Here is a 26,794-nt window from a genome sequence, read left to right as displayed (position 1 = left end):
GAGTATTGAAATAGACCATGATGTCAAGAAGCTTCTGTTTCCTCTTTCCCATTGTAGACTGGGCCCCAGTTATCTCTTTGCCACTGTAATAACCCTCCACATCATAGAAAATATGCCCCTATTTAGACCCGACAAAAGCCTCAAAACTATTACTTGTTAGTTTTAGGTAGCTTGGACAGCTGTTTGTCCACATGTGATTAGTTGGCAAATAATTCTTAAGAGTTACGATAGTTATTTGTTAATTAATTGACTTCTTCTAAAAGCCACTAGTAACCTATTGGTTAGGTTGTTTTAATCGAGAAGCCACTAGAAACTTCCTGGTTAGGAAGCAACTAGAAACTTCTTGGTTGAGTTGTCTTGATCAAGAAGCAACTAGAAACCTCTTGGTTAAGTAGTATAAAAGGGGATCAAGGGAGGCATTTGGAGAACAAAACAGAACATAGAACAACAAGAGTTGTAGAAGCATTTGCAATGATAGCAAACAATCTTGCAGTGTTAGCAAAGGTGTAGTCATAGCATTGGGGATAGCAATGGGAATATTAGCAGGAGAAATTAGGAGGTTTTCTGAATTCTGCTAGTGAGAGGTATGGAATTTTGTATCTCTTGATTTACTAAAATTAATATATTTTCCATCTACAGAACTGGTGGGGTTTTTCCACGGACGATTTGTCCGAAAACATTGTGTTTTTTGTGTTCTAAATTTCTTTCCATATTTTATTGGTGAAATTGCAGTTGTGTTATTTTTCAATATTAGCTGTGAATTTATTCTTGGCAATTTAATAATCGTTTATGATAGGAGATTAATAATCAGTGACTGCAATAGTGTTAATTTTCACATGGTATCAGAGCAGTGTTAAGGGTAAAAGTAAAAAGTTTTTCCCTAGGAAAGAAATTGTGATCTCTTAGGGAAAGAAATTGTGATCTCTTTAGAATTATTATTGCTTTAATCCTTTGACATGGCTTCAACTAGTAAGAGAGATCATGATAGATTGGATGGTGCCTTGTATTTTGGTGTCTAGAAGGCCAAAATTTCTTTATTGTTGGAAGAGAACGGTATCAAGGATTATGCTACTAGTGTTGTACCTATACCAACGGATGCGACACAACTTGCAGCATATAAGAAGGGTGATGCCAAGGCGAGGAGGATTATCCTTGATGGTGTCAAGGATCATATTATTCCACTTATAGAGGAGCTAGATACATCAAAGAAGATGTGGGATGTCATTCTGAATTTGTACCAGAATGCTACCACTAATAGGAAGATGATTCTCAAAGAGAAGCTAGAGAATATGCCCGAATGAACCAAGGAGAACATGTCACAAGTTACCTCACTAGGCTTAGACTTGTCAAGGATGAGTTAGCAGCTGTTGGAGATAGTCCCAATGATGGCGAGCTAGTGAGAATAGCTCTAAATGGGTTTTCTAAACAGTGGAGAGTCTTTGTTCAAGTTGTCAGTGGATGAGATACCTTACCAAGTTGGGATTGACTATGGACTAATTTCACTCAAGAGAAATTTAGACTAAGTCTTGTTAATGGGGCTAACAAGAGTTAGAAAAGTGAGGTGGAACAAGAGAATGTTGCCCTAGCAGGGAAAGGGAAAGCAAAGAAGGGATCTAGCAAAGGATCAAACTCACAAAGTGAGAAGAAGAAGGACCTTTCTAAGGTCAAGTGCTTTGGATGTCATGAGTATGGTCACTATGTCAGTAATTGCCCAGAAAGGAAGAAGGCAAAGAAGCAGGTGGCAGCTTCAGCAAGTGCAGAAGAACTCTCCAGTAGAATGGAAGATAAGTTTGCACTTATAGCTTGTATGGTAAGCTCAACCTCATAGACTATTTGGTATATAGATAGTGGGGCGTCATTTCATATGAAAGGAGTTAGAGAGTACTTCTCCAGTTATAAGGAGGAGAACACCAATATCCAATTTTCTATGGGAAACTTGTCCAAACTCAACCCAGTTGGGAAAGGGACTATTCAGTTTCAAAGGGAGAGTGGAAAGATTATTCAAGTTCATGATGTGTTGCATGTGCCAGGATTAGGTATGAATTTGATTTCTATATTTGTTCTTCAAGGTAGGGGGTATAATGTACTCTTTAGAGGGACACGTGTTGATTAAGCACAAGGATTGGAAATCACCAATAACTATTGGAGTTAGGAATGGTCGCCTTTATAGGTTGCAGTTTGATACTCCTAAGGCATTCGTGAGCATCACTAATCGTAGAGATCTTGGAGACCTATGGCATAGGAGGATGGGTCATATTCATCATGGAGCACTCAAATTGCTTCGTGAGACAGTGATAGGTGTTCCAAAGGGAGCATAGAGCATGATGATGTATGTAAAGGATGCGTGTTGGGGAAGTTTGCGAAAACATCTTTTCCAAGGAGTGACAATAGATCTGAAGGTGTTCTTGATCTAGTACATTTAGATGTATGTGGACTGATGTCTACAAAGTCTCTCAGAGGATGTGAGTACTATGTTACTTTTATCAATGATTTCTCCAAGAAGACCTAGATATACTTCTTGAAGACCAAGGATGAAGTTTCCAGTTGGTTCCAAGAGTTCAAGGCTCTAGTGGAGAACTCGACAAGAAAGAAGATAAAGGTTCTTTGGTCAGACAATAGAGGTGAGTACAAAAAAAATAACTTCCAAGAGTGTTGTACCAAGGAAGGAATCAAGAGAGAGTGGGTTGTTCCTTACAATCCACAACAGAATGGAGTTGCTGAGAGGAAGAACTGTTCTATATTGGAGGCGGCAAGAGCTATGCTACATGACCAGGATATGCTCCGCTACTTATAGGCAGAAGCATGTCGTACAACAGTCTACATTTAGAATAGGGTTCCACACAAGGTGCTAGGGAGGATGACACCATAAGAAGCTTTCACAGGTAAGAAGCCTGATGTTAGCCATTTCAGAATATTTGGGAGTTTGGCATATTGTCATATTCCAGGTGATACACGTACCAAGTTAAATCAAACTACAGAGAGGGGGTACTTTGTTGGGTACAGTGAAACCTCAAAGGCATATAGGATTTTTATCCTCGAAACCAAAAGAATTATTATCAGACATGATGTCAAGTTCATGGAGGGCAAGGCATTTAGAAGGTCTAGAGATTTGCCAGCAAATGATCAGAGTGAGTAGCCAATAGAAGCTCCAAGGCCTAGTCAAGGGCAACAAAGCACAAGTATAGTTACCAGTACAAGTGTAGGCTTAGGTGTTGAAGTTTCACAGAGCATGGAGCAACGGGTGCAAAAGGAAATGCATCTAGAAGACTTAGAGGTTGATATCACATGCTCTACAGTTGATAGCAGGAATCGTGAGGTACAGTAGACACAAAGGGATACTCAAAAGTTTGCGAGAGCTCCTAGGAAGAGTACTAGACAATAGCGACAACCAACCATGTTCAATGACTATGCTACATTAGTTAGTCGGTAGATAGTGAACCTTTCAACTATTAGGAGGCTGCAGAGCATTAGGTATGGCAAGATACTATGGTTGAGGAGTATAACTCAATAATGCAGAATGATGTGTGGGAGGTAGTTCCTAGACTAATAGATAGAGCAGTAGTTGGATCACATTGGATCTATAAGATAAAGCACGGTGCAAATGGTAGCATCGAGAAATACAAGGCAAGGTTTGTGGCCAAGGGGTTCTCTCAAAAGGAGGGAATAGACTACGAGGATACATTTGCTCCAGTGGCCAAGTATACTTCTATATGAGTTGTGATCTCGTTTGCAACATTGATGGGATGGCAGATCCATCAGATGGATGTCAAGACAACATTACTTAATGGTGAGTTAAAGGAGGAGGTATACATAGAGCAATCAAAAGGCTTTATAGCACACAACAAAGGGACCCAAGTGTGTAGATTGAAGAAAGCACTGTACAGACTCAAGCAGGCTCCCAGAGTGTGGTATGAGTGCATTGACACATACTTGCAAGAAATGGGCTTTGTGAAGAGTGAAGTGAATGTAAACCTCTACTACTTGGTGGTTGGGGGTGAGATTCTCATTCTTGTTCTTTATGTGGACGACTTATTTCTTATGGGTTCACTAGGGCTCATAGAAGACTGCAAGAGGGACCTTGCAGAAGAGTTTAAGATGAAGGACTTAGGACTTATGCACTACTTTCTCGGCATGGAGGTGTGGCAAATAGATGGAGAGATTTTCCTTGGTCAAGGGAAATATTGCATTGAAATCTTGAAGAGATTCGAGATGGAGGATTGCAAAGCCATGTCTACACCCATGATCACGAATTGGAGGAAGGTAGATACATCTAAGGAGAAGGATGCAGATCCCACCTTATACAGGCAGTTGATTGGTTCGCTTATGTATTTGGTCAATGCTAGGCCAAATATAGCATTTGCAGTAAACTCTCTTAGTTCATGGTTGAACCAAAGAGAATGCATTGGACAACGACAAAGCACATATTCCATTACTTGTGTGGTATAGTTGAGTATGGGATCAGATATGCCCAAGGTGAAGGTATCAGGTTGATGGGCTATACTGATGCAGATTGGGCAGGAAGTACAATGGACAAAAGGAGCACTTCAGGGTGTTGTTTCAGTTTGGGATCAAGAGTTGGATCTTGGTTTAGCAGGAAGCAAAATTATGTGGCTCTAAGTTCAACAAAAACATAATACATATCAGTTAGCATGGCGACATGTGAAGCTATATGTCTTCGGAAGTTGGTTGAGACTATTGTGATACACTGCGACAATCAAAGTTGCATCAAGTTGTCTAAGAATCCAGTATTGTATGATAGGTTTAAACATATAGACATCAGATATCACTTCATCAGAGATTGTGTACAATGGGGGGTTGTTCAACTACAGTACATACCTACGGAGGAGCAGGTAGCAGACATTTTGAAAAAAGCATTGGGGAAGGCCAAATTCATCTTCTTCAGAGATAAGTTAAGTGTCATGCAAAATAGCTTACTCGCTAAGAGGGAGTGTTAGTTTTAGGTAGCTTGGACAACTGTTCGTCCACATGTAATTAATTGGCAAATAATTGTTAAGAGTTACAATAATTATTTGATAATTAATTGACTCCTTCTAGAAGCCACTAGTAACCTATTAGTTAAGTTGTTTTAATCGAGAAGCCACTGTAAACTTCTTGGTTAGGAAGCAACTAGAAACTTCTTGGTTGCATTGTCTTGATCAAGAAGCAACTAGAAACCTCTTGGTTAAGTAGTATAAAAAGGGGTCAAGGGAAGCATTTGGAGAACAGAATAGAACAGAGAACAACAAGAGTTATACAAGCATTTGCAGTGTTAGCAAATGAGTTTGCAGTGATAGTAAACAGTCATGCAGTGTTAGCAAGGGCACAATAATAGCAATGGTGATAGCAATAGGGAATATCAACAAGAGAAATTAGGAGGTTGTCTAAATTCTGCTAGTGAGATGCAAGGAATTTTGTATCTCTTGATTTGCTAAAGTTAATATATTTTCCATCTATAGAATTGGTTTTCCCTTAGGGGTTTTTCTAGGGACGATTTGTTCAAAAACATTGTGTTCTTTGTGTTCTAAATTTCTTTCCATATTTTACTGGTGAAGTTGTAGTTGTGTTATTTTTCGATATTAGCTGTGAATTATTTTTGGCAGTTTAATAATCGTTCACAATAAGAGATTAATAATCAATGACTGCAATAGTGTTGATTTTCTCATTACTATCATTTGAAACTGTGCAAAAGCCTTTGTCACTCAAAACCCCTGTTGTTGGAAACTCCACAAAAACCTTCGTCGCAAGAATGCCCTATCACTGAAAACTGTTCTATTAATTCTTTGTTGGTGATCTAACCTTTTCAGGAAGTCATTAGATAGAGACAAAGTATGGGATTTTGTTCACAAGTGAGAATATATAGGGAAGTTTTGGATCTCCTTATACACTTGCTTCACATTTTCCTCGCCCATTTCAGTCCTATATATCGAGTTAATGAAGTTGGCTTAAGTTGATAGGTTGTCCCATAGGCTATGTTTAGCCTCATGGACGTTAAACATTATCTATCTATATTGAGATTGTAGATTTGCAGACACAATTCTTTGCTAGTGGGGGTTGTGGAGGCTTTGGGTTAAAACTGAGAGCAATTAGGTCTTTTGAAGAATTGGAGGAGACTACTTTGGAATATACACCTACATAGACGGTGGCTATGTTTTGCTATGTTTTTGTCATTGTATCCCTGCTGCTTGAGAGAGGCATTCATAGATTTGGCAAGTGGGTTTTTTGTTTGGACTATTATTATTTGGTTATAGATGAGCTGATTATTAGTGAATCATACAGAGAAATTTATAGTAGATATTCATATGATGTATCTATGATGATATGGTTTCAACATGTTAACCGACTCAATCCATAGGGAAATATGGTTAGATGGGTGGCTGTTAGGATATGAATAGGTGGTCGGAAGACATGGTGGAAGTCAATGCTTGTGTGTACATAGGCACATGTAGATGATTCCACTTGGGCCATTACTGGGCAGGGGCAGTGTTGTTGCAGATAGCCTAACATTCAAATGTAGGAATCCAGAGAGATATAGACTGCATACTTACATTGTATAATATCTATGATATGCTTCTTCTTGGTGAGGACATTAATGATTAGATAGATAGTCGGGTGGGTTATTGCTTGTGTGAGGAGAAGCCCTAGGGAAACTGGACAGAAAAAGGCAAACCTTGACTAGGATTCCACTGCCCTGTTCCATTAATATGTTTGGCTGTAATATCAAGAATTGATTCAATGGTTTTGAAGGGAAGGAGATTTCTAAGGATGCACGTGGAGAATACTGTCCATTATGTTGGGAGAAGAGGGCTTTATATATACAATATATATAACACCAGAACTTGAGTCCTCATTAGCATTCTGTCTCCCTTTTCTGCTTATATAGGGTATATGATGTCATGAATACAATATATGGGAAAGGATATTTCAATTTTTTGTGTATATAGATGACACTATTGATGAATTTCAAGTTGAAGCCCCTTGCCATGTTATATTCATTTGCGTACGAACAATGTTAAGAATCCATGTACAAGGGTGGGAGGAGGATGCTTAATTTTGATATGTGGGTACAGTGTAAAAAATCCAGTCTGCATCATATTCGATTGAGCGAAAAGGGCTTTCTGTGTATCCAAAGAACACTAAGAGACGATGATCATTCCCTAGGATCTCATTGCTTTGTTGGGTTGATCTGGGTGGGCATAGCGACAAAAATATAGTTTGTGAGGCTTATTGCACTGTGGTATAGCAATAATGCAGGATACTGATTGCAAAGATGACCCATATTCAAGACGAAGTGCTAGTTGTTCTCTGTGTTCAGCAGAGAAGATGTGCTGAAACAAGTATCACATGTTCTCTTTGTTAATTGGGCAAAGAAGAGACACATTTCCTCAAATTCTTGATTCAAGGGCAACATGATGAGGTGGCTGACTTCTCAGTTACAAGGAAGAACAGTACTCTAATGAAGATACCGAATTGCATTTGGAAAAATTCCAGAATTATCAATGAAAGATATAGCAAGAATCTAGTCCACAAGTTAGGGAGCAAGGGACTTTGCTCGTGTAAAGAACACCAGACAACCCTGACTAGGATACCATTAGCTTGTTGCATTGTGATAAGTCAGTACGGTATTCGGTTTACAGTTACAAGGTGTGGAGGAAGGGACTCTGTATATATCTACAGAACACTAGGAAACAAATCTACACTTGGAGGAAATCACCCTGTTCTATTGTAATTTGATATGAGTGGATGCAATGTCAAGGATCCAGTCCATTATGTTGGAGTGTTCCATACAGACTTGGATTTGAGACCAATCGTCCAAATTGATTTTAACTACAGGATCGGATTGAGCAACTTGACTCGGCAAATAAAAATATAATATAATGGAAATTTAATAAACTAATATGCTTTCTCATTCCAAAAGAGTTTAAAATCAAATTTCTTCAAATGATGATATAAATTCTGCTGTGCTTGCAGTAAACTGATAGCCTGCTTGTAGTGTTGGCCTGTTTGATGAAATGAATAAAAGATAATTTATATATTGGAAATTTTGAACTACAGGAGCAGACTCAGAGAAAATTACCAATATAATATAAAGGAAACTTAATAATACCTTTTCATTCAAAAAGAATAACTTGAAGTTGTTCAAATGATAAGAGGTCTGCTGTGTTTGCCCAAACTGCTGTGTTGGCTTGTTTGGGTGAAATGATCAAATGATAATTGTTTGAATGGATACACAGGCTTTATTTCAAGTTTTGGCATAGGTTGTGTCTTTTCCTTGTCAAGACAAATCTTTGCAAGTCCATATGTTTGTACTTGTTTAGGAATCAGACTTTGGGTATGGCCTATTATTAATATATAACTCTATTGTTATATGGTACTTACTACTTATGCAGTGACATATCCCTTTGTTGGATCTGTCTCTCTCTCTCTCTCTCTCTCTCTGGAGTTATGTTGCATGAGCAAGTTGGCTTATGGGGTTTATATTCAGGAAATGTCTTGCTAGTAATGTATCTTTCTATTGTTGAATTTTTCACTAATTTATAAGGTATGCCTTTCTATTGTTGAATTTTTTGTTATTTTATAAGGTAAGTATGCAGTTATATATCCCTATGCTTGGTTTCTATTTCAGGTAGACTATAATTTTTCTTTTTTCTCTCTTCTTGGCTTTATGTAGTAGTTTCTTAATCACTTTTGTGGGTGGTTCTTCGTTGTTTCACATTTCTTTACTTTTGTTCTTTCCCTTTGTGGGGCCTTTCTGGGTTTCTATTCCTAGAACCTTTTATTGTCAACATCTATACTCTTCAGTTCCATTGCACCTACTTTTCGTCAGCCTCTCTCTCCCTCTCTCTGTGGTTATGTTGCATGAGTAAGTTGGCTTCCAGAGACCATACTTGCCAAGTCTCTGAATAATAGGAATACATGTGAGTTCCACTAAGAAAAAAAGAAAATATTTATACATTATTGATCAATGATTAGCAATAAATCCATATCGCAGGCTATGGTTAGTCATGCAGGTTTAGATTGGTATACAGGAATTTTTAAAAATTGCAGTGTTTATGGCCATTACTATCATTTGTTTTGTAAAACCAATAATGGGATTTGACTCACTACCATAATTTTAGGTATTGGCTTAGCATATCAGTCTCTGAACTCAATGGTTCTTGACCAACAAGCCAAGTTTCTGAAACTGCACTGCATTCTTTTGAACAACATAGATTGTTGAAGGATAGTAAACTTAAAGTCTTAAACCTTATCTCCCTTTCTTGATTGCCAGTTTTGTGGACGGTTTGGCTGTTAGCTTTTTAGGTCCCATCTCTTATTTTTAAATAAGGGTAGATCTGCACTTTGAGCCACCTTAATACAGTGTGACGATTTTAACATGGGACTCCTCCATGTGTGTGAACTCGATTTGCAATTTGCCAATTACACTACTACTTTTTGGATGCTTAGTTCCTACCTGAAATTGCATTGAAATGGGACTAATACCAATGTGAATGCAGCAGAATTAAGTAGAATTGAATGCAATCCTCTTTGCAGATCACTTGAAATAACTAACTACATAATGATAGTAATTGAATCAGAGATTTGAGATTGAGAAGAATCTTGTGTATTCTGCTGCCTGCATGCACCTTCTATTACACAAGTAGAAAAACTAGTTTTTAAAAAAATATTATTTTGGGAAGGTTTGGTGATACAAGGAGAAAACTAATTTCACAATTAAAACAATTTCAAGCTTTTTTAAAATTGCATAAGCAAATTTGTTCGCACATTGAGGACATGATAATGATTAAATTATGTTGGATTGTTTTGGCAGCTGTTAAAGAAGAGGAAACAAAGAGCATTGTATGAAGCCTTAGAGAAGCTAAAAGGAGGTATATGCATTTCGATTGATTCCCTTGTACTAAGCATTTGAAAAATTAAAAAGTACATAGGCTACTTATTAAGTTACTGGACAACTAGCCAAATCATGATATGAAATTTATTTCTTGGTAACTTACCTGTGATTTTTTATCTGGCCGTAGCATTATGTCTATTCAGCAAAGTCTTGGGTTTATTAGCGAACTTGTTTTTTATGAAAAGTATCTTCATCATTAGTTTACAAGGTGCTTCTATATTTCCATTCTAACTGCATGCTTTCTCCAGTGGAAAAATGTTATTTATTTCAATTATGTAAGAGATACTGTTTTGAATGGATGCAGAGCTGATGCTTCTGGGGTTTATTTCCCTGTTGCTTACCGTCTTTCAACGTTCGATCAACCACGTTTGCATACCAGCAAGCTTCAACAAATACATGCTACCATGTAAATTGCCCGATTCAGAGGAAACTACTGTAGAAGAGCATCCTCCCCATATCATGGAAATCCCTTCTAGAAAATTGTTTTCATTGATAGGATCCAGTAGTCGACGAATGCTGTCAGGAGGAGAATCTGGCTACTGTGAGAAGAAGGTAAAATGCATTTTATATTTTTTAGTATTGTCTGTTGGTGTAAATACAATTCCAGATAAGAAAAGAAAACATATGACGGAGAAAGAAAATAAACAAGTCTGAGTGGCTTTCTTGCCTTTCTTGAATATGTACATAAAATTCAATTTTAAAATTTAAAACAAATTTAGATCTAGTTTCTATATATGACTGAAGTTCCAGAGAATCCAATGTGGTATAGATTCCCAATGGACCTTAAATCCTCATTAAATAAGAAGAGTCTTAAGGAACCTAAGCAATGAAAGTTTCTAAATCCCAAGTGAGCTTGGTATTACGCTGGTAAAATATGGAAGGCAGATCTAAATGGTAAGCATTGCGAAAAATAAAAAGTTTGCACGCATGCTTTTAGTAATTTTTAGTTGGAAGATAGTTTCTTACATTCTTGCAAGTAGTAAACCTCTATTATATGTCCTTTGCTTGATTAACTGTGGAACTGAATTGTTGAAAAATGATAGCTTTGGTCAGATATATGAATGATAGTCAATACTATGCAGTTTTAAATTTGCTTAAAATAATATTATCATTTTTTATCTAATACTTGAAGATTGACTATCGTCCTCATACCAGATAGAAATATCATATAGTTCCAAGTATAATGGCGATATGCATTCTAGATTATTATTTCATGTTCCACATATAATCCAGATCAAGTATGATCATTAGTGATTACAATCACATAGAATCTGATTTTATTGCCCATACAGATCATTAATCTTGTTATCAACACACACACACATATATTAAGTGCAAATTAATGTGTAAGCCCCAATTAGTGATCGGGAGCTAATTTGGTAATGAAATGGCACTAATGAAGAGGCATGTTAATGAGCGTCTGCACAAAACAATATATATAACAGATCTGATCGACCAAGAGGACCACGGAAATCAATTAGTAAAAGCCTCTTGGAGATCGAGCATTAAATCAGTTTCAGATTTGTTTATACAGTAACTAATATTTCTTAATATTGTTTGTACATCATTCCTATATTTATTTTTATGGGTAAGAGACGGAAGCCAAGATTAATTATTATTATTATGTTTTGTTAAGCTCGAGTAGATTTGAACCCAAGACCTCCCAGATAAGAGGCTTATGATTTACCGTTCTGTTGTAGGCTTTTGCCTACATCATTCCTATATTTGATAAGTATAAAATTATCCATATTCAGATTACAACCTGCAAGAAGAAGATATTAGTCAATAATCATACCATTCAAGAGTTAAGAAATTGAAAGACATATACGGTACGGATGTGGAATAAATCTAATCATATTTAACATGGTATCAGAGCCTTGCTAAGGAAGATCCGATTAGATTTGAGAATTCAGATCACTCAAAACATATATTTATTCTCTCTTGAAATTGCAATCACATTCCATTCTTCATAATGTCGAGTGTAATCAGATTTGAGGATCGTCTTGAAGGAACAACCAACTTTGTATCATGGAAACTTATTATCACGATGATATTGAAAGAAAATAAATTAGACTCATTTGTGAAGGAAAAAAAATCAGAACCAAAGAATGATCTTGAGAAAACCCACTGGATCAAGAATAATGAAAAGGCTACGAAACTTATCTTGGATACAGTTAGGGATCATATAGTACCTATTCTATCAAAACATGATATTGCATACCAAATGTTTAAATCTCTTGAAGTTACATTTGAGATAAACAACACTGGAAGAATCCTTGCATTAAAAGGACAACTTCACCATGTGAAAATGAATTAGGGAGAATCTATCACTTCATATTTTATGAGGATCACTGAACTAAGAGAACTTTCAACAGATGGAAATCAAATTGATAGCAAAGAGTTAAACTAAATATCTCTAGGTGGCCTACCAACATTATGGGAATCATTTATTTAAGGAATAAGTGCACAATCAAAAATCTCTAAATTTGATAGGTCGAAAACAGATTGCTTACAAGAAGAATCTAGACTAATAACCAGAAGAAACAATCAAAATCCCATAAATGAGGATATTCATGTATTAAACACTAACTCTCAGAAGAAAGGAAAGAAGAAGAATTTTAAAAGAAAGAAAAATACATATGGAAAGGGATCCTCCAAGAAGAGGAAGGATATATCTCAAATACAATGTTTCAGATGTGATCAGTATGGACATTATGGAATCAACTGCCCTGATAGAACAAAACAACAAGCATCTTTTTCTAAAGTTGGAAAAGCTATTATACAACATGATTCTAAGAAATTTGTTTTCTACTCATTCTTATCAAGCCAAGTGTCAAACAAACTTAACACCTTGGTAATTGATAGTGGATCCTCAAGACACATTATAGGATTTAGAGAACACTTACACACTATGGTAGAAGAATCTGATGACGAAGTAACTATTGAGGGCGATTCAGATTATCCAATAAAGGGAATTGGAACTTGCACCATAAATTTGAAGTCGAGCATTTCCCTTCAACTCACTGTTGTATTATATGTACCAAGGCTAAAAAGAAACCTAGTCTCCATTTCTGCTCTTTAAGACAAAGGGTATATAGTTACCCTTATGGATGGAAAAGTTTTGTCATAGCCAAAGAACTCCACTATAAAGAAAGCACAAACTACAGGTATGAGACAAGGATGTCTTCACAAACTTTTCACTAATTCAAATCAAACCGTAATCCTTGAGACTTCTGACTCAAATGAAATCTGGCACTGAAGACTAGGACATTTTCATTTTTGTGCTCTACCTTAAGTAGAAAAAATGGTGACTGGGTTGCCCAAACTAAATCAATTCCATGAAGGAGAATGCCAAGTATGTGCCCTAGGAAAGAGCACAAAGGGACTTCCTTAATAGTGCTAATAAAACTAAAAATATATTAGAATTAGTTCATTCTAACTTATGTGGACCCATGTTTGTACCCTCCATGGGAGGATTCTTAAATTATATAATTTTTGTAGATGATTTCTCTAAAAAAACTTGGATATACTTTCTTAAATGTAAAGAGTCTAAGGAAATCCTTAAAGGTTCAAGGAATTCAAAACTCTTACAAAAAACTTGTCCTGGAAGAAAATCAAAGCACCAAGAACAAATAATGGTAAGGAATACACTTCAGAATGTTTTTAAGAATTTTGTGTGAATGTTGGAATTAAAAGGGAGTTTATTGTACCTTACAATCCACAACAAAGTGGAGTTGTTGAGAGAAAGAATAGTACTATTGTTCAAGCTGCTAGGGCCATGTTGTACAACGAAAACATAGAAACTTAATTTTGGACAAAAGCCTCTAGGACAACTATCTACATTCAAAATAGATGTCCACACTCACACCTAAATAATAAAACTCCTAAAAAAAATTCACCGATGTAAAACCAGACATAAGTAACTTAAGGATTTTTCGTTGTCCTGTCTACATTCATGTGCCTAAAGAAAAAAGGTCTAAGTTAGAACCCACTCGCAAGAAAGGGATATTTGTGGACTATAGTGAAACATCAAACGACTACAGAGTATACATACCTGGATAGAAAATTGATTGAACTCAACAGAGATATCATTTTTTGAGGAAGACATTTCTTTCAGGAGGCCCAAGAGCTCTCATGATATTGAAATTCAAGACCCTCCTAAAGAAATGGAGGATAATCATGCTCCTGAGGTCCAGAGGGAGTCTCCCAAAGAAACTATAAATGAAAAATCAGAGTACTACAATAGATGAGCCTAACAACAACAAAACAAGTCCACTTTAGGCCAGAAAGATGATTAACGAAATTGGAAATTATGCAAAACTCAAAGGAACTTTAGAGAAAGTAAGAGACCCCATATATTCTCTAGCTATGTTGCCTTGATGAGTGAGATCATCAAATCAAAACCAACTTGTTTCACAGAAGCCTTAAAACATCAAGTATGGAAAGATGCTATGACAAAAGAGTATTAGTCCATTGTAAAGAATGATGTATGGGACATAGTTCCAAGACCAAAAGGGAAATCTATTGTTTCCTCAAAATGGCTCTTCAAAACCAAACATGTTGTAGACAATAGTATAAAGAAACACAAAGCTCATTTTGTTGCAAGAGGTTTCTCACGAAAAGAAGGCATTGATTATGAGAGATGTTTGAACCTGTTTTCAGTTACACCTCAGTCAGAGCAGTAGTAGCTTTTGCAACATCTAAAGGGTGGAAGATCCATCAAATGGATGTGAAGACTACATTTATGAATGAGAATATTGAAGAAGTCTATTTAGAGCAACCTGAAGACTTTGTAATAAATAATGTTGAATTACATCTATGCAAATTAAAGAAAACTTAATATGGACTTAAACAACCCCCCAGAGCCTGGTATGAAAGGATTGGTCACTATCTTGTAGGACTAGGGTTTTCCAAGAGCAATGTTGATCCAAACCTCTATTTTAAGGTAATTAATGGTGATATGATAATACTTATTTTATATGTTGATGACCTGCTAATCATAGGAAAAGATCACCTAATCTCTCAATTTAAGGACCTAGCTTCAGGATTTGACATGAAGGACTTGGGCATTTTACATTACTTCCTTGGATTGGAACTCTGCTAGAAAACATATGGCATCATTCCTAATCAAGGAAAGTAAACCATTGACATTCAAAAAAGGTTTTGAATGTTGGACTGTAGACCTATGTCTACACCCATGGAAGCCAATTTGCACAAATTGAAGGAAGAAGCGGCAAAATCAGAATTGACAGATCCCACTCTTATAGATAGATAATTGGATCATTGATTTATTTGGTGAACACAAGACCGAATATATGTTATGCAATAAATGCTTTAAGCTAGTTTATGTGTGAACCAAAGGAGATACATCTTGTTGCTACAAAGCATATTCAGAGGTACCTTCAACGTACAATTGAATATGGTCCTAAATACAAAAATCTAGACCTAGATCTACATGGATACTCTGATTCAAATCGGGTTGGAAGCATAACTGATCGGAAAAGCACATAACAATGTTGCTTCAGTTTAGGATCAGCAATGATTTCATGGATCAATAGGAAGCAGTCATCAGTTGCACAAAGCTCTACACAAGCCAAATACATCACAACCTCTATGGGAGCAAGAGAAATAGTATGGCTTCAAAAATTGCTTGTGGGATAATTTCATGAGCCCCTAAATCCTACAATTATCCACTGTGATAATCAGAGTTGTATCAAGCTTTCAGTGAATCCAATATTCCATGATAGATCAAAACACATCGAGATTCTTTATCGCTATGTGAGAGACATGGTAGAAAGGAAAGTGAATCATTTGGAGTATATTAGTACAAGTGGTCAGACAACAAACACTCTCACCAAGCCTCTGTTCAAAGTAAAAGTTCAACACTTTAGGAATAAACTTGGTATGGTTGAAAATGTAAGTTAGAATTGAGATTGAGTCTCAAATTATTTATTTGTACTAATATATATAAAAGATGTTTAATGTGTAAACTCCTTTTTTTATGTGTGTGACTCCATGACTTTATGAGCCCCCTATGTACATTATTGAAAGGTGACGATCTTTCAAATAATGAAAACTTGTATTTGACAATGTAAGATGATGACTTTACAATGCTTAGCTTCACTATTATGATGGATATCATGCGACTTGATAGTCAATATGTCTTGGACATTCTAATAGATACCGTGAGACTTGATATCAGTTAGAGATCATTATGATGCTTAAAGAGATAACCATGGTGGATAGTGTCTCCCTGGATATACCATGATTCGTTATGGTAGACATCATGAGACTTGATGTCAATGCACATACCATAATATGGATATCTGTGTTATGAAGAATGTCATGTGACTTGATGTTCTTAAACATCAGATCTTTTGTTCTTCTTATTCTCTTGCATTCTGATGATGGATCATGTAGTATGATCCGAAGCATTGATGGTAAAAAACTCTACAATCAAATCCAGAAAGTAAAATCTCGTTTTTAAACATATCATATCTTTTGATATCACGCGTAAGGTGATATCATTGTATACTTGGACAAACCTTTATTTTCCCTAGCTAAGAGGGAGTGTTGGAAATTGATACCGACATCTTCAATTACCTCTTGAACTAGTGTTGATGTAGGAATCTTCTACAATGCTTTGAGGTGAGGGATCATCTTCTCTTGGATTGGTTGAAACTATTTTCACATCTCATTTAGATTGTGGACCTTGTTCATGAGTAGCATAGTCTTTTCATGAGCATGAACCATATTGGTAAGGAAACTCTCCACTTGCCTTAGAATAGTTTTAATCCATTTCTTCACCTCTTGATGTTTGTTCCTCATTTTGTCATAGGTGTCAAAGGATTCTCAAGAAATAGGTATAGGTTAGGCAAATGTAGTACCTTTTTGTCTCCTTCAATAATTTTCTCCATCTCTAACATCTTATCTTCAATCCCATCCATCCTTTCTTCATTTGCACTAGCATTATCTTTAATCTCTTGGAATTCATGCCTCTTTATCGACCATCCAAGATCAAATGTTGCAATTTGATAGTTCATAGGAGTGATCTCTTCTCTATTTTTATTAATTGTAGGGACAACCACTTATAGAAAGCTTGCTCTTGAATTATCTCTAGTGATTTGGGAGAACTTAGCTTTCTTTTGTTCCTTAGTCTTACTATTTTGAGCTAAGAATGCATCAATGTCTTGATTGATTGAGCTCCTTCTACCTTCTTTTTCAAACTATCCTACAACCAATCAGCAACTATGGATAAGTCCAACCCATCCTCAAGATGAGTATCATCATTATTCCCCCGGGGATAGGAATTTCCCAAGTCTCCTCCCAAATAAATCTCGACCTAGATGTTAGGGAAAGTTGGTTCTTCTTCCACCTCATGTTGCATTGATTGTGATGATGCAAACTCCTACTTGCATAGTTTTTTAGTATCATTGTCTTTTCTTGATTCATTTTCCTAATCTTGCATATTGATCTCCCTAAAAGATGTGGAATTTTTCATTGTCTAGGCTATAGTAGACTTGTGTTTCTTATGCTTGGATTATGCACTGATAACTTCCTTATCCTTTTCCTATGACCACTTAGTTGTTCCTTCCCTTTTCCTCGAACTTGGCCTTCTGCATGATTTTTCAACCCTGAAATGTTAATTGTCGTTTCATCTCCCTAGAAGAAGACTCCTCACTCTGCATATTTTCATAAGTGAAGATAATATGTTGCTTCCTTAGATTATTTATCTGCTTGTCTATCCACCTCCTTGATCTACCATTACTTCTCTCATCGGCATGTTCAAATCTATTAACTCCTTTTCTTGTGACCAATCAGGTGATGGAATTGACTTGTCCTCATGCTCATCCTAAGGTTATATGTGATTTTCATTGTCTTTCACTTAATTAGGAATGGGGAATATGTTACATTTCTTCATGAAGTCTATGGACATCCTGGACCAAATATTTCTCCTTATTCCATATTCATTTGTCAAGTTTTCCCAATAATCCAGCATCAACCTTATGCTTATACTTCTTCCCTTCAGTTGTGAGAATCCTTTGAGGAAGGAACAAAACAATATCTAACTTTGTATACTCCAAGGTGATAGTGGTATAGCTCTCTATTAGTTGTCTTTGCTGCTAATGTTGTGGGACACATCTCCAACATATTACTAAGTGTGATAAGAAAGGTAGTATCTTGCCTATGCTTCCCCTTCTGAATGTGATCAAACTTAGATAATTGTCTCACCACCTCAAGAAACACTAACTTATTTGCAGAATGCCTTAGAAGTTTGTAGGATTGAGAGGTAAATCCTTGAATTCTTATGTAGGTGAACTTCAAAAATTGAATGAACCCCAATCCATATTTCTCCACCAATACCATTGCTTCTTTGGATAACCACTTATGCAATCCTCCTTGTAAACTCGAGTGATATACATAGTAAAGTTGAAGATGGGGGTAGCAATCATATATTTTAAGATGTCCCTTCTTGGTCCCTACTTTGCCCTTGCACATCAAACCTGTGTACTTGATATTCTTTGCTAACAAATAGATCATGTAAGAGCTCATGTAGAAGGTTTTTGTTCTCTTTAAATTCCTCAACTAGATGTCTAAGTTATCGCTTATCACCTTTGCCCAATTTATCATCGCTATTGTAAAACATCCAATTCTCAATTAATGTCTCTTGAGGAGCTCCCGTGACTCTATTCAAATGGAAGATCATATTTCTGCATTTATCCTTTAAGTCTATAATTATGCACCTTTTAGGTAGCTTGGAGTGATATCTTCTAGGTTCAGTGACCCATTCTTTGTTTATGAGGCCCATGCACAGATCTGGTTTCATTTTGAACATGGCTTGAGCTTCCTCCTTTGTCCTCCCCTGCATCTTTGTATGGTATAAAATTCCAAAAGTTTCCTTACTGCCTCCCTGCTGAGAAATGTGAGTATCATGCCATTGGAAGATTTGACTGTCTATGATAGCAGATCATAATGCCTTGCACTTTCCAACATGAGTTCATTACATTGAATTGCTAATGAGAAGCCTGCTGCATGGTAATATCCCACTTTACATGATGCTGACAGCCATTGAAGAAGGCATTTGATCGAGTTCCATACATTTTTTGCTTCATCTTCTTCATGTTCAGGTGCTAAAAGTTGGTATCACCAACCTTAGTCCACTTGGAAGACATCTGAGATTCTGGATAGTAACCTTCAATATTCCCCTTCATCTGTGTCTTCCTAGCTGCAACTCCACCCTTTGCCTCATCCATGCTCTTGTAGAAAGCTTAAAATTAACAACTTACAAGGAAATCTACTTGAGAAAATGATTTTCAGACATTAATTTCTGATTTTGCTAATGATTTCAGACTTTTGTGTCTAAGAAAATCAGAGAATTAAGTTGCAAATCAAGAAATCTGAAAATGCAAGTCTGAAAACACATCGGTTTGGGAACAAAATCTGATTCTAATCCTTCAAACCCAGAAAAATCTTGCAAAAAAACATAATGTAGGAAAGGGATTCCAAAATCTGAAGATGAAAATCAATGAAATGACACTTTGAAATGTGATTTATATACCTGTCTATGTTAGTGAATTCCAAAAACAACTGTGCATTTTCTTTACCATGGTGTTTCTCTCTAAAAATATTATGATTTTAAAGAAGGAAATCATTTTGTCTTCTTGCCCTAGGTCAACTTGAATGAAGGCAAACTTCAAATTTTTGAGTTTCTCAAAATTGCATCCCTCCTGGAGTTAGTTTTCAGACTTTAGTTTGAAGCTTGAATTTTACAGCTTCCTCAAATTCTGCCTGTTAGAAATGATCAAGAGAGGACCACACTTTGGGCTTTCCAGCAAGTTTCGCACCCCTTCAGCTATTTTCAATTTTCTGATTTTTTTAATTTTTTCAATATGATTGCTGACGTTGTAGTATGAGTTTAATCTCCCATTCTTTCCAAAGTTTCCATATCAGATTTTTCTAAGCCTCCAAGTTTCCTTTACAAGATTCATGTTTCTTTTATTCATTAACCTCCAATGATTTATTTTTTCTGACCCTCACACTTGAATCGCCTACTCGCACTTTGTTTAAACTTTGCTGTTTGCTAGAAATTTAAGGTTCTTTAGTCTTTGTTGTGCAACCCCACATCCAATATGGGATAAATTTGTTTGCCTTTATTTGACTAGTTTAAGGGTTTTTTTCCTTCAAATTTTCTTTTAATCTTCTCATAATCATGCTGGTGGAAAATCGATCAGCTTAAGGACACTTTGGGTTTCTCCATTCAGTCCCCCAAGTGAAAATCCAATGCTTATTAGGACAACTTACTTCATGCAATTAGTCCTTTTTTACACTTTGTCAATTTTTTAAAAATCAGTTGTCGTAGGGATTAGCTTGGTGGCATTTGCACTTTGTCATTTTTTCTTTGCAACTCAGCTTGGTGGAAAACTCGCCACAAATCTTTTGGCATGAATGCTTATGGGAGATTGTATGAAATGTTTTAGAGATAATTGAGTGCTTATGTGTTGCATTCATGACTTGGTTTGTCATTGATGTCAACATATCATCATTCTGGACAGTTCTGGCAGAGCAGAGACAATTCTGTTTGGTGAGGTTTCTAGTTGGTGAGTTACATTCAACGGCATTAGCAGTTTGTTCTTGGATGTGTATAGATGCTATGTCTATGTTCACATAAAGAATTATGAAGACTGAACGGAGTTATGTGAATTTTTCTAGTGACATCTTTCAAAGGAGGTCATAGGAAATAGAGTACTAGTAACTGGCTTGTATCATTTTAGAGAGGTCAAAGTATGTTCAACGAGATTGGATGCTGGTTGAAGCCATGTTCATGATGCTATGGTTAATGTGGCGGAATCAGTTGATCATTCTGTGAAGACTTGTGAAGGATAATGTGAGGATTATTCCTTGGAGGCCGACTAAGTTTTGTAATTGATGTCATTTGTAATGTAACGTGTGGAATCTAATTGTAATATCTTATAACGGTCCTATATTATTCATTATACAGTGCGAAATCCTTAAGGATGACTCAATTAGTTATTAGGACTTAGTATAAAGAAAGATGCTTCCTTGGTTGTAATCATCAGTGAGGTCATATCGATATTATGCTATGCGAGCTTTGGATGCGAATTTGTGAAGATCAGAGCATGTTGAGGATAAGTTGTGAGCTTCAAAGGAATTGTATTGTATTGGATTTAATATCCCGAAGATTCGTTTGAGACAATTTGGACAGTGGGTTCATTTGTCTTGGTTCTTGTTCTGAAACAATTTGGATAGTGGGTTCAGTTGTCTTCCTTTCACTCCTAACAGAGTTGGCACAAGTCCTAACAGGGTTGGAATCTTCTAACATAGATTCAAAGTCTCCTAATAGGGACTCACGTGTATCAATTAAATTTTATTTGGCTCCTAACAAGGTCACATCCTTTCACAAGGAACTTTTATAGTAGTACATCATCTCGTGGGCATCATTCCCACGAGGGTTTTCCCTATGATCAAGGGTTTCTCTAGTTAACATATCTTGTGTCACATTGCATGGTCATTATCTTATGGTTGCTATATCTTTTGATTTCATGTTTCATATTTGTTAAAGTTGACAAAAGTTGTTTAAAGCATATAATTGACAGCTGGAAGGATAAGATGAAGACTCACTTGCTATGCATGGGAGCAAATTACTAGTTGATTAAAAGGGAAAAGAAGACTATTATTGAGCAGAAAGATTTGGAGTTGCACACAAGATGACAAAGATCTATTCATGTACAATATGTATGCTAGAGAGGCATTGTTATCAGCTCTTCTTGAAACAAAGTATGTTGAGTAAAAGGTTTATATCTGGCACATGAAATTTGGGTTAAGTTGTGGAATTTATTTGAAGGAGATGAATTTGCAAAGAAATCTAGATTACAAAATTGGAAGAATACGTTGGGTAATGCTAAGATGATAGGAGGCGAATCTATTAGAGCATATTTTGGTAGAATTGGTGAGGTTGTTGGAGGAATCAAGAGTTGTGGAGGAACTGTGACTGAAGATGAAGTATGGAAGATATTGAAATCTTTGACCCCTGATTATGCACACAAAGTTGAGATCATTCAAGAGATTATCTTTGTAACACCAAATTTTAGAAAAGAGACATTACTTGGGAAGTTATAAGCATTTGAACAATTTTTGAAGCGGAAACAAGGAGTGACAAGGACAAAGACAACTTTTAGTGTATAGAAAGACAAAGGTAAACTTACAAGGAGTGTGAGTACAAGTGGAGATTACGTTAGAAAGTGGACAATAAAACAAGAAGAGGACAAGAAGATTGATGAAAGACTTGCATTGTTTATGAAGAGGGAACCTAAAGGTAAGAAATTTTTTTCTTGTTGGACATGTGAAAACTTGGTCATTATTCATCTAGTTTCCTAAAAGAGAGAAGAAGATAAAACCTAGGAAGCCTTATAAGTCAAAGTTTACACAAGATTGCTTCTTTGTTGATGAGGATGATGAATTCAATTTTAAGATTGTAAATTTCTTAGAAAGTGATGATAAAGATGATGAACTTGGATTTTTTCTATTGAAGAAGAAAGCCCTGAGAAAGAAGAGGTAGTAGAAGAAAAAACTTTAGTATCACATGTTCAAAACAAGATGTCCAATTGGATTATAGATAGTGGTTGTTCTCATCATATGGCTGGAGATATCAATAAGTTTGTTCAGTTTAACAGTTATGATGGAGGAATGGTTAAAGTTGAAAATAATGCACCATGTCAGATTAAAGGAAAAGGATCTATTACACTTGATGGAAAGACTAACACTGAAGATGTTTAATTTGTTGATGGTTTGAAACATAATCTTTTGAGTATTGAACATCGTGTAGACAAGGGATATTAGTTGCAATTTACAAAAAAGAATTGTGTTGTCAAGGATAAGGATGGTAAGCTAATTAGTACCAGTACAAGGACAAGATGTAATGTATTTTAGTTGAACCCTACCAAGATGACATCTTTGGTTGCAAAGGTTGATGAGTGTTGGTTATGGAATAAGAGATTTTATCATATTAACTTTGAAAACATTGTGAAGATAAGCACTACATGTGCAGTTAGCGATTCGCCTAAGATTATAAAGCCCTCTAACATGGTTTGTAAGGAATGTGTGATGGCAAAGAAGAAGAAGAGTTCATTCCCAAGCAATATGTTTACTACTATAGCAAAGTTGAAGATTGTACACACAGATTTGAGTGGTCCTACAAGATCAAGAGCATTTCACGATGAAAGGTACTTTATGCTTCTTATTAATGATTTACAAGGATGATGTGGGTAGCATCACTTAAAGATAAATCAGAAGCTTTTAAGAAATTCAAGGTATTTAAGTGTAGTGTAAAGAATGAATCTAGTTTGAAGATCAAGTGTTTGAGATCAAATAGAGGAGAATAGTTTTTTTTCAAATGAGTTTAATATCTTTCGTGAGGATAATGGAATAGAGAGACAACTTTCAGCCCCTAAGACACCATAGCAGAAAGGAGAAACAGATCAGTAAGTGAAGCAGCTAAAGCAATGATGTTTGAAAATAATGTATCAGATATATATTTTGGAGAGAAGCAGTGAACACCGCAGTATACACAATGAACAGAGTGCAAATTAGGCAAGGCGCTGGTAAGACACCTTATGAACTTTGGTTTGGACATCCACCTACTGTGAAATACTTTAGAATCTTTGGAAGTAAGTATTATATCAAGAGAGATGATGATATTAGGAAGTTTGATTCTATAAGTAATGAAGTATGTTCCTTGAATATTCATTGAAGAGTAAGGCATATAGATGTTATGATCAAAGATTGAAGACTATTGTTGAGAGTGCTATTGTGAAAGTTGATGAAAAGTTTTGAATTCAGGAAAGAATATTTGATTATAAATTTGACGAAGATACTAATCAAAGGACTAACAATCAGAATGTTGAGCAAGCATTGTTTTACAAAACTACCGCTGATTTGCAAATTGAATTACAAAGGGAAGAACAAAGAGAAGAACCTAGATTAGAACCAAGAGCATAAATCAGAATTGAGCATGGAACACCTAATAGATATGTTGCAAAGAATCATCTTGTGGATCAGATCATTGGAAGTGCAAACAAAGGAGTAATCACAAGAAACAAGGTGAGTGAACAATTATATTTAATATCTCAAGTTGAACCTAAGACTGTTGATGAAGCTTGTAAAGATGAGTTCTAGATTAAGGCTATGAAAGAAGAATTAGAGCAGATTGAAAAGAACAAAACTTGAGAATTTGTTCCTTGACCTAAAGATAAAAATGTTATTGGAACTAAGTGGGTATTCAAAAACAAGATGAATGAGCAAGGAGAAGTGATAAGAAACAAAGCAAGGTCAGTATGCAAGGGTTATTCACAACAAGAGGGAATTGATTTTGAAGAAACTTTTGCCCATGTTGCTAAACTGGAAGCAGTAAGAATATTTTTGGCATATGCAACTATCAAGAACTTTAAGATTTATCATATGGATGTTAATTCAACTTTTCTTAATGGAGATCTCGAGGAAGAAGTTTACCTTGAGCAACCTAATGGATTTCCCCTAACAGTAGACAAAGATATGGTTTGCAGATTAAAGAAGTCATTGTATGGATTGAAGCAAGCACCTAGAACTTGGTATGTGAGATTGGCTAAGCATTTGCAGAAATTGGGATTTAAGAAAGGTAATGCAGATAGTAATATGGATTTGAGAAAGAGTGAAGATGGATTATTGATTATTATTGTATTTTCTGATGACATTATTTTTGGAGGAAATGATGAAGCTAGAAGGAAATATTCAGAGAAATGAAGAATGAATTTGAGACGAGTATGATTGAAGAGATGAAACATTTCTTGGGATAACAAATTAATCAGAATGAGGATGGTATTTTCATATCACAAACTAAGTATCTTAAGGATTTGTTGAAGAAGTCTGGATTGGAGAATTGTAAACTAGTTGGAACACCTATGGTTACAAGATGCAAATTGTCTAGTAAAGATGAATCTTCTAGAGCAAAACAAACAAGGTACAAATCTATGATAGGAGGATTGTAGTATTTGACACATACAAGACCTGATATATCTAATGCAGTTGAGATTGTCGCAAGATTTCAAGCAGATCTGAAAGAGACACATGTTGCAGCAGCAAAGAGGATATTCAGATACTTGAAGGGTATATCTAATTATGGCTTATGGTATGATAGGTCACATAGTTTTACCTTATGTGCATACACTGATGCAAATTGAGCAGGAAATGTAGATGACAAAACAAGCACCAGTGGTGGAGAATTCTTCTTGGGAGGAAGATTGGTTTCATGGCTAAGTAAGAAACAAAATTGTATATCACAATCTACAACAAAAGAAAAGTATGTAGTAGCAACAAATGATTGTAATCTGATTATTTGAATGAAGCAGATATTGCAAGACATTGGTATTGAGTTTATTGAACCAATTATTATTCACTGTGACAACACAGGTACACTTAATATATCAAAGAATCCAGTGTTACATTCAAAGACAAAACAAATTGCAATAAAGTATCATTTCTTGAGAGAAAAAGGTAGCAAAGAAAGAGATCAGATTGGAGCATGTTAGCACAAAGGAGTAGATAGCAAACATTTTCACAAAACCTTTGGCTAAGGACATATTTGAGCACTTGTGAGGTCTGCTTGGGGTTATGCCCCAACCTTCTTTAGAGTAATTGATGCAGGATTGCATCAATCCAATATGATCAGAGCACTATTTTTATCTAGGCTAGATGCTTGATGCTTCTCCTATGGAGGAGTATCTGTATTTGAGCTGAATCATAGAGGACTCTTGATAAAAGTATTTAAACAGTGTCTTTGGACACTTGTAGAGCTTTCAAGATTTTTTAGATTGTTTTGGAAATGATTATTGTTGGCATAATGGCACCTTTGTCATTGATATCAATGAGGGAGAGTAAAACATGAAAAACACCTTTGAGAACTCATGAGGGAGAGATATACAGTGTTGATCAATGAGGGAGATTAGAACATGAAAAACTCTTTACAACCTATCTATAAGAGAGATGTGTTTACATTCATGAGAAGCATGAATGGGGGAGTAAAGGCAAATGAGGTATGTATATATAGGTATTCATGGTACTTTGATGTTTTTCATCATATGTTGCCATCAATGCCAAAGGGGGAGATTGTTGGCATGAATGCTTATGAGAGATTCTATAGAATGCTTTGGAGATGATTAAGTTCTTATGTGTTGCATTCATGACTTGGTTTGACATTGACATCAACATATCAGCTTTCTGGATAGTTCTAGAAGGGTAGTAGAGACAATTTTGTTCAACGAGATTTCTGGTTGTTGAGTTACATTTAGTGGCATTAACAGTTTTTTCTTAAATGTGTATAGATGCTATGTCTATGTTCGCGGAAAGAATTACAAAGACTGAACAGAGTTATGTGAAGTGTTTTGGTGATAGCTTTCAAAGGAGGTCACAAGAAACAGAGTACTAGTAATTGGCTTGTATCTTTTTAGAGGTCAAAGTTTGTTCAGCAGGATTGAATGCTGGTTAAAGACATGTTCATGATACTATGGTTAACACGGCGGAATCAGTTGATCATTCTGTGAAGACTTGTGGAGGATAATGTGTGGATTATTCCTTGGAGGCCGAATGAGTTTTGTAATTGATGTAATTTGTAATGTGACGTGTGGAATCTAATTGTAATATTTTATAATGGTCCTATATTATCCATTGCACATTGGGAAACCCTCAAGGCTGACTCAATTAGTTATTAGGACTTGGCATAAAGGAAATATGTTTCCTTGGTTGTATTCATCAGTAAGATCATATTGATATTATGCTATGTGAGCTTTGGATGAGAATTTGTGAAGACCAGAGCAGAGTTTGATGCTGAGGATAAGTTGTAAGCTTCAAAGGAAT

General features: G+C 35.8%; 2 protein-coding genes across 2 annotated transcripts in view; one reads left to right on the top strand and one right to left on the bottom strand.

The window, feature by feature from the left end:
• LOC149580714 (MLO-like protein 1) overlaps positions 1-26,794 on the top strand; it is a 155,423-nt gene that overhangs the window by 21,434 nt on the left and 107,195 nt on the right. The window contains exons 2-3 of the mRNA XM_089814534.1: positions 9,809-9,866; positions 10,194-10,441. Coding sequence (XP_089670660.1) covers positions 9,809-9,866; positions 10,194-10,441 — 306 coding nt within the window. The remainder of the gene's footprint in view (positions 1-9,808; positions 9,867-10,193; positions 10,442-26,794) is intronic.
• LOC149580713 (uncharacterized) overlaps positions 11,071-26,794 on the bottom strand; it is a 124,278-nt gene continuing 108,554 nt past the window's right edge. The window contains exon 5 of the mRNA XM_089814555.1: positions 11,071-11,651. Coding sequence (XP_089670681.1) covers positions 11,566-11,651 — 86 coding nt within the window. The 3' untranslated portion in view covers positions 11,071-11,565. The remainder of the gene's footprint in view (positions 11,652-26,794) is intronic.

Source organism: Cupressus sempervirens, chromosome 1, assembly GCF_028749045.1.
Source record: "Cupressus sempervirens isolate cs-2001-9-10 chromosome 1, ASM2874904v1, whole genome shotgun sequence".
Lineage (NCBI taxonomy): Eukaryota > Viridiplantae > Streptophyta > Pinopsida > Cupressales > Cupressaceae > Cupressus > Cupressus sempervirens.
The sequence above is the reverse complement of the archived record's forward strand: the minus strand, read 5'-3'. Positions and strand labels throughout refer to the sequence as shown.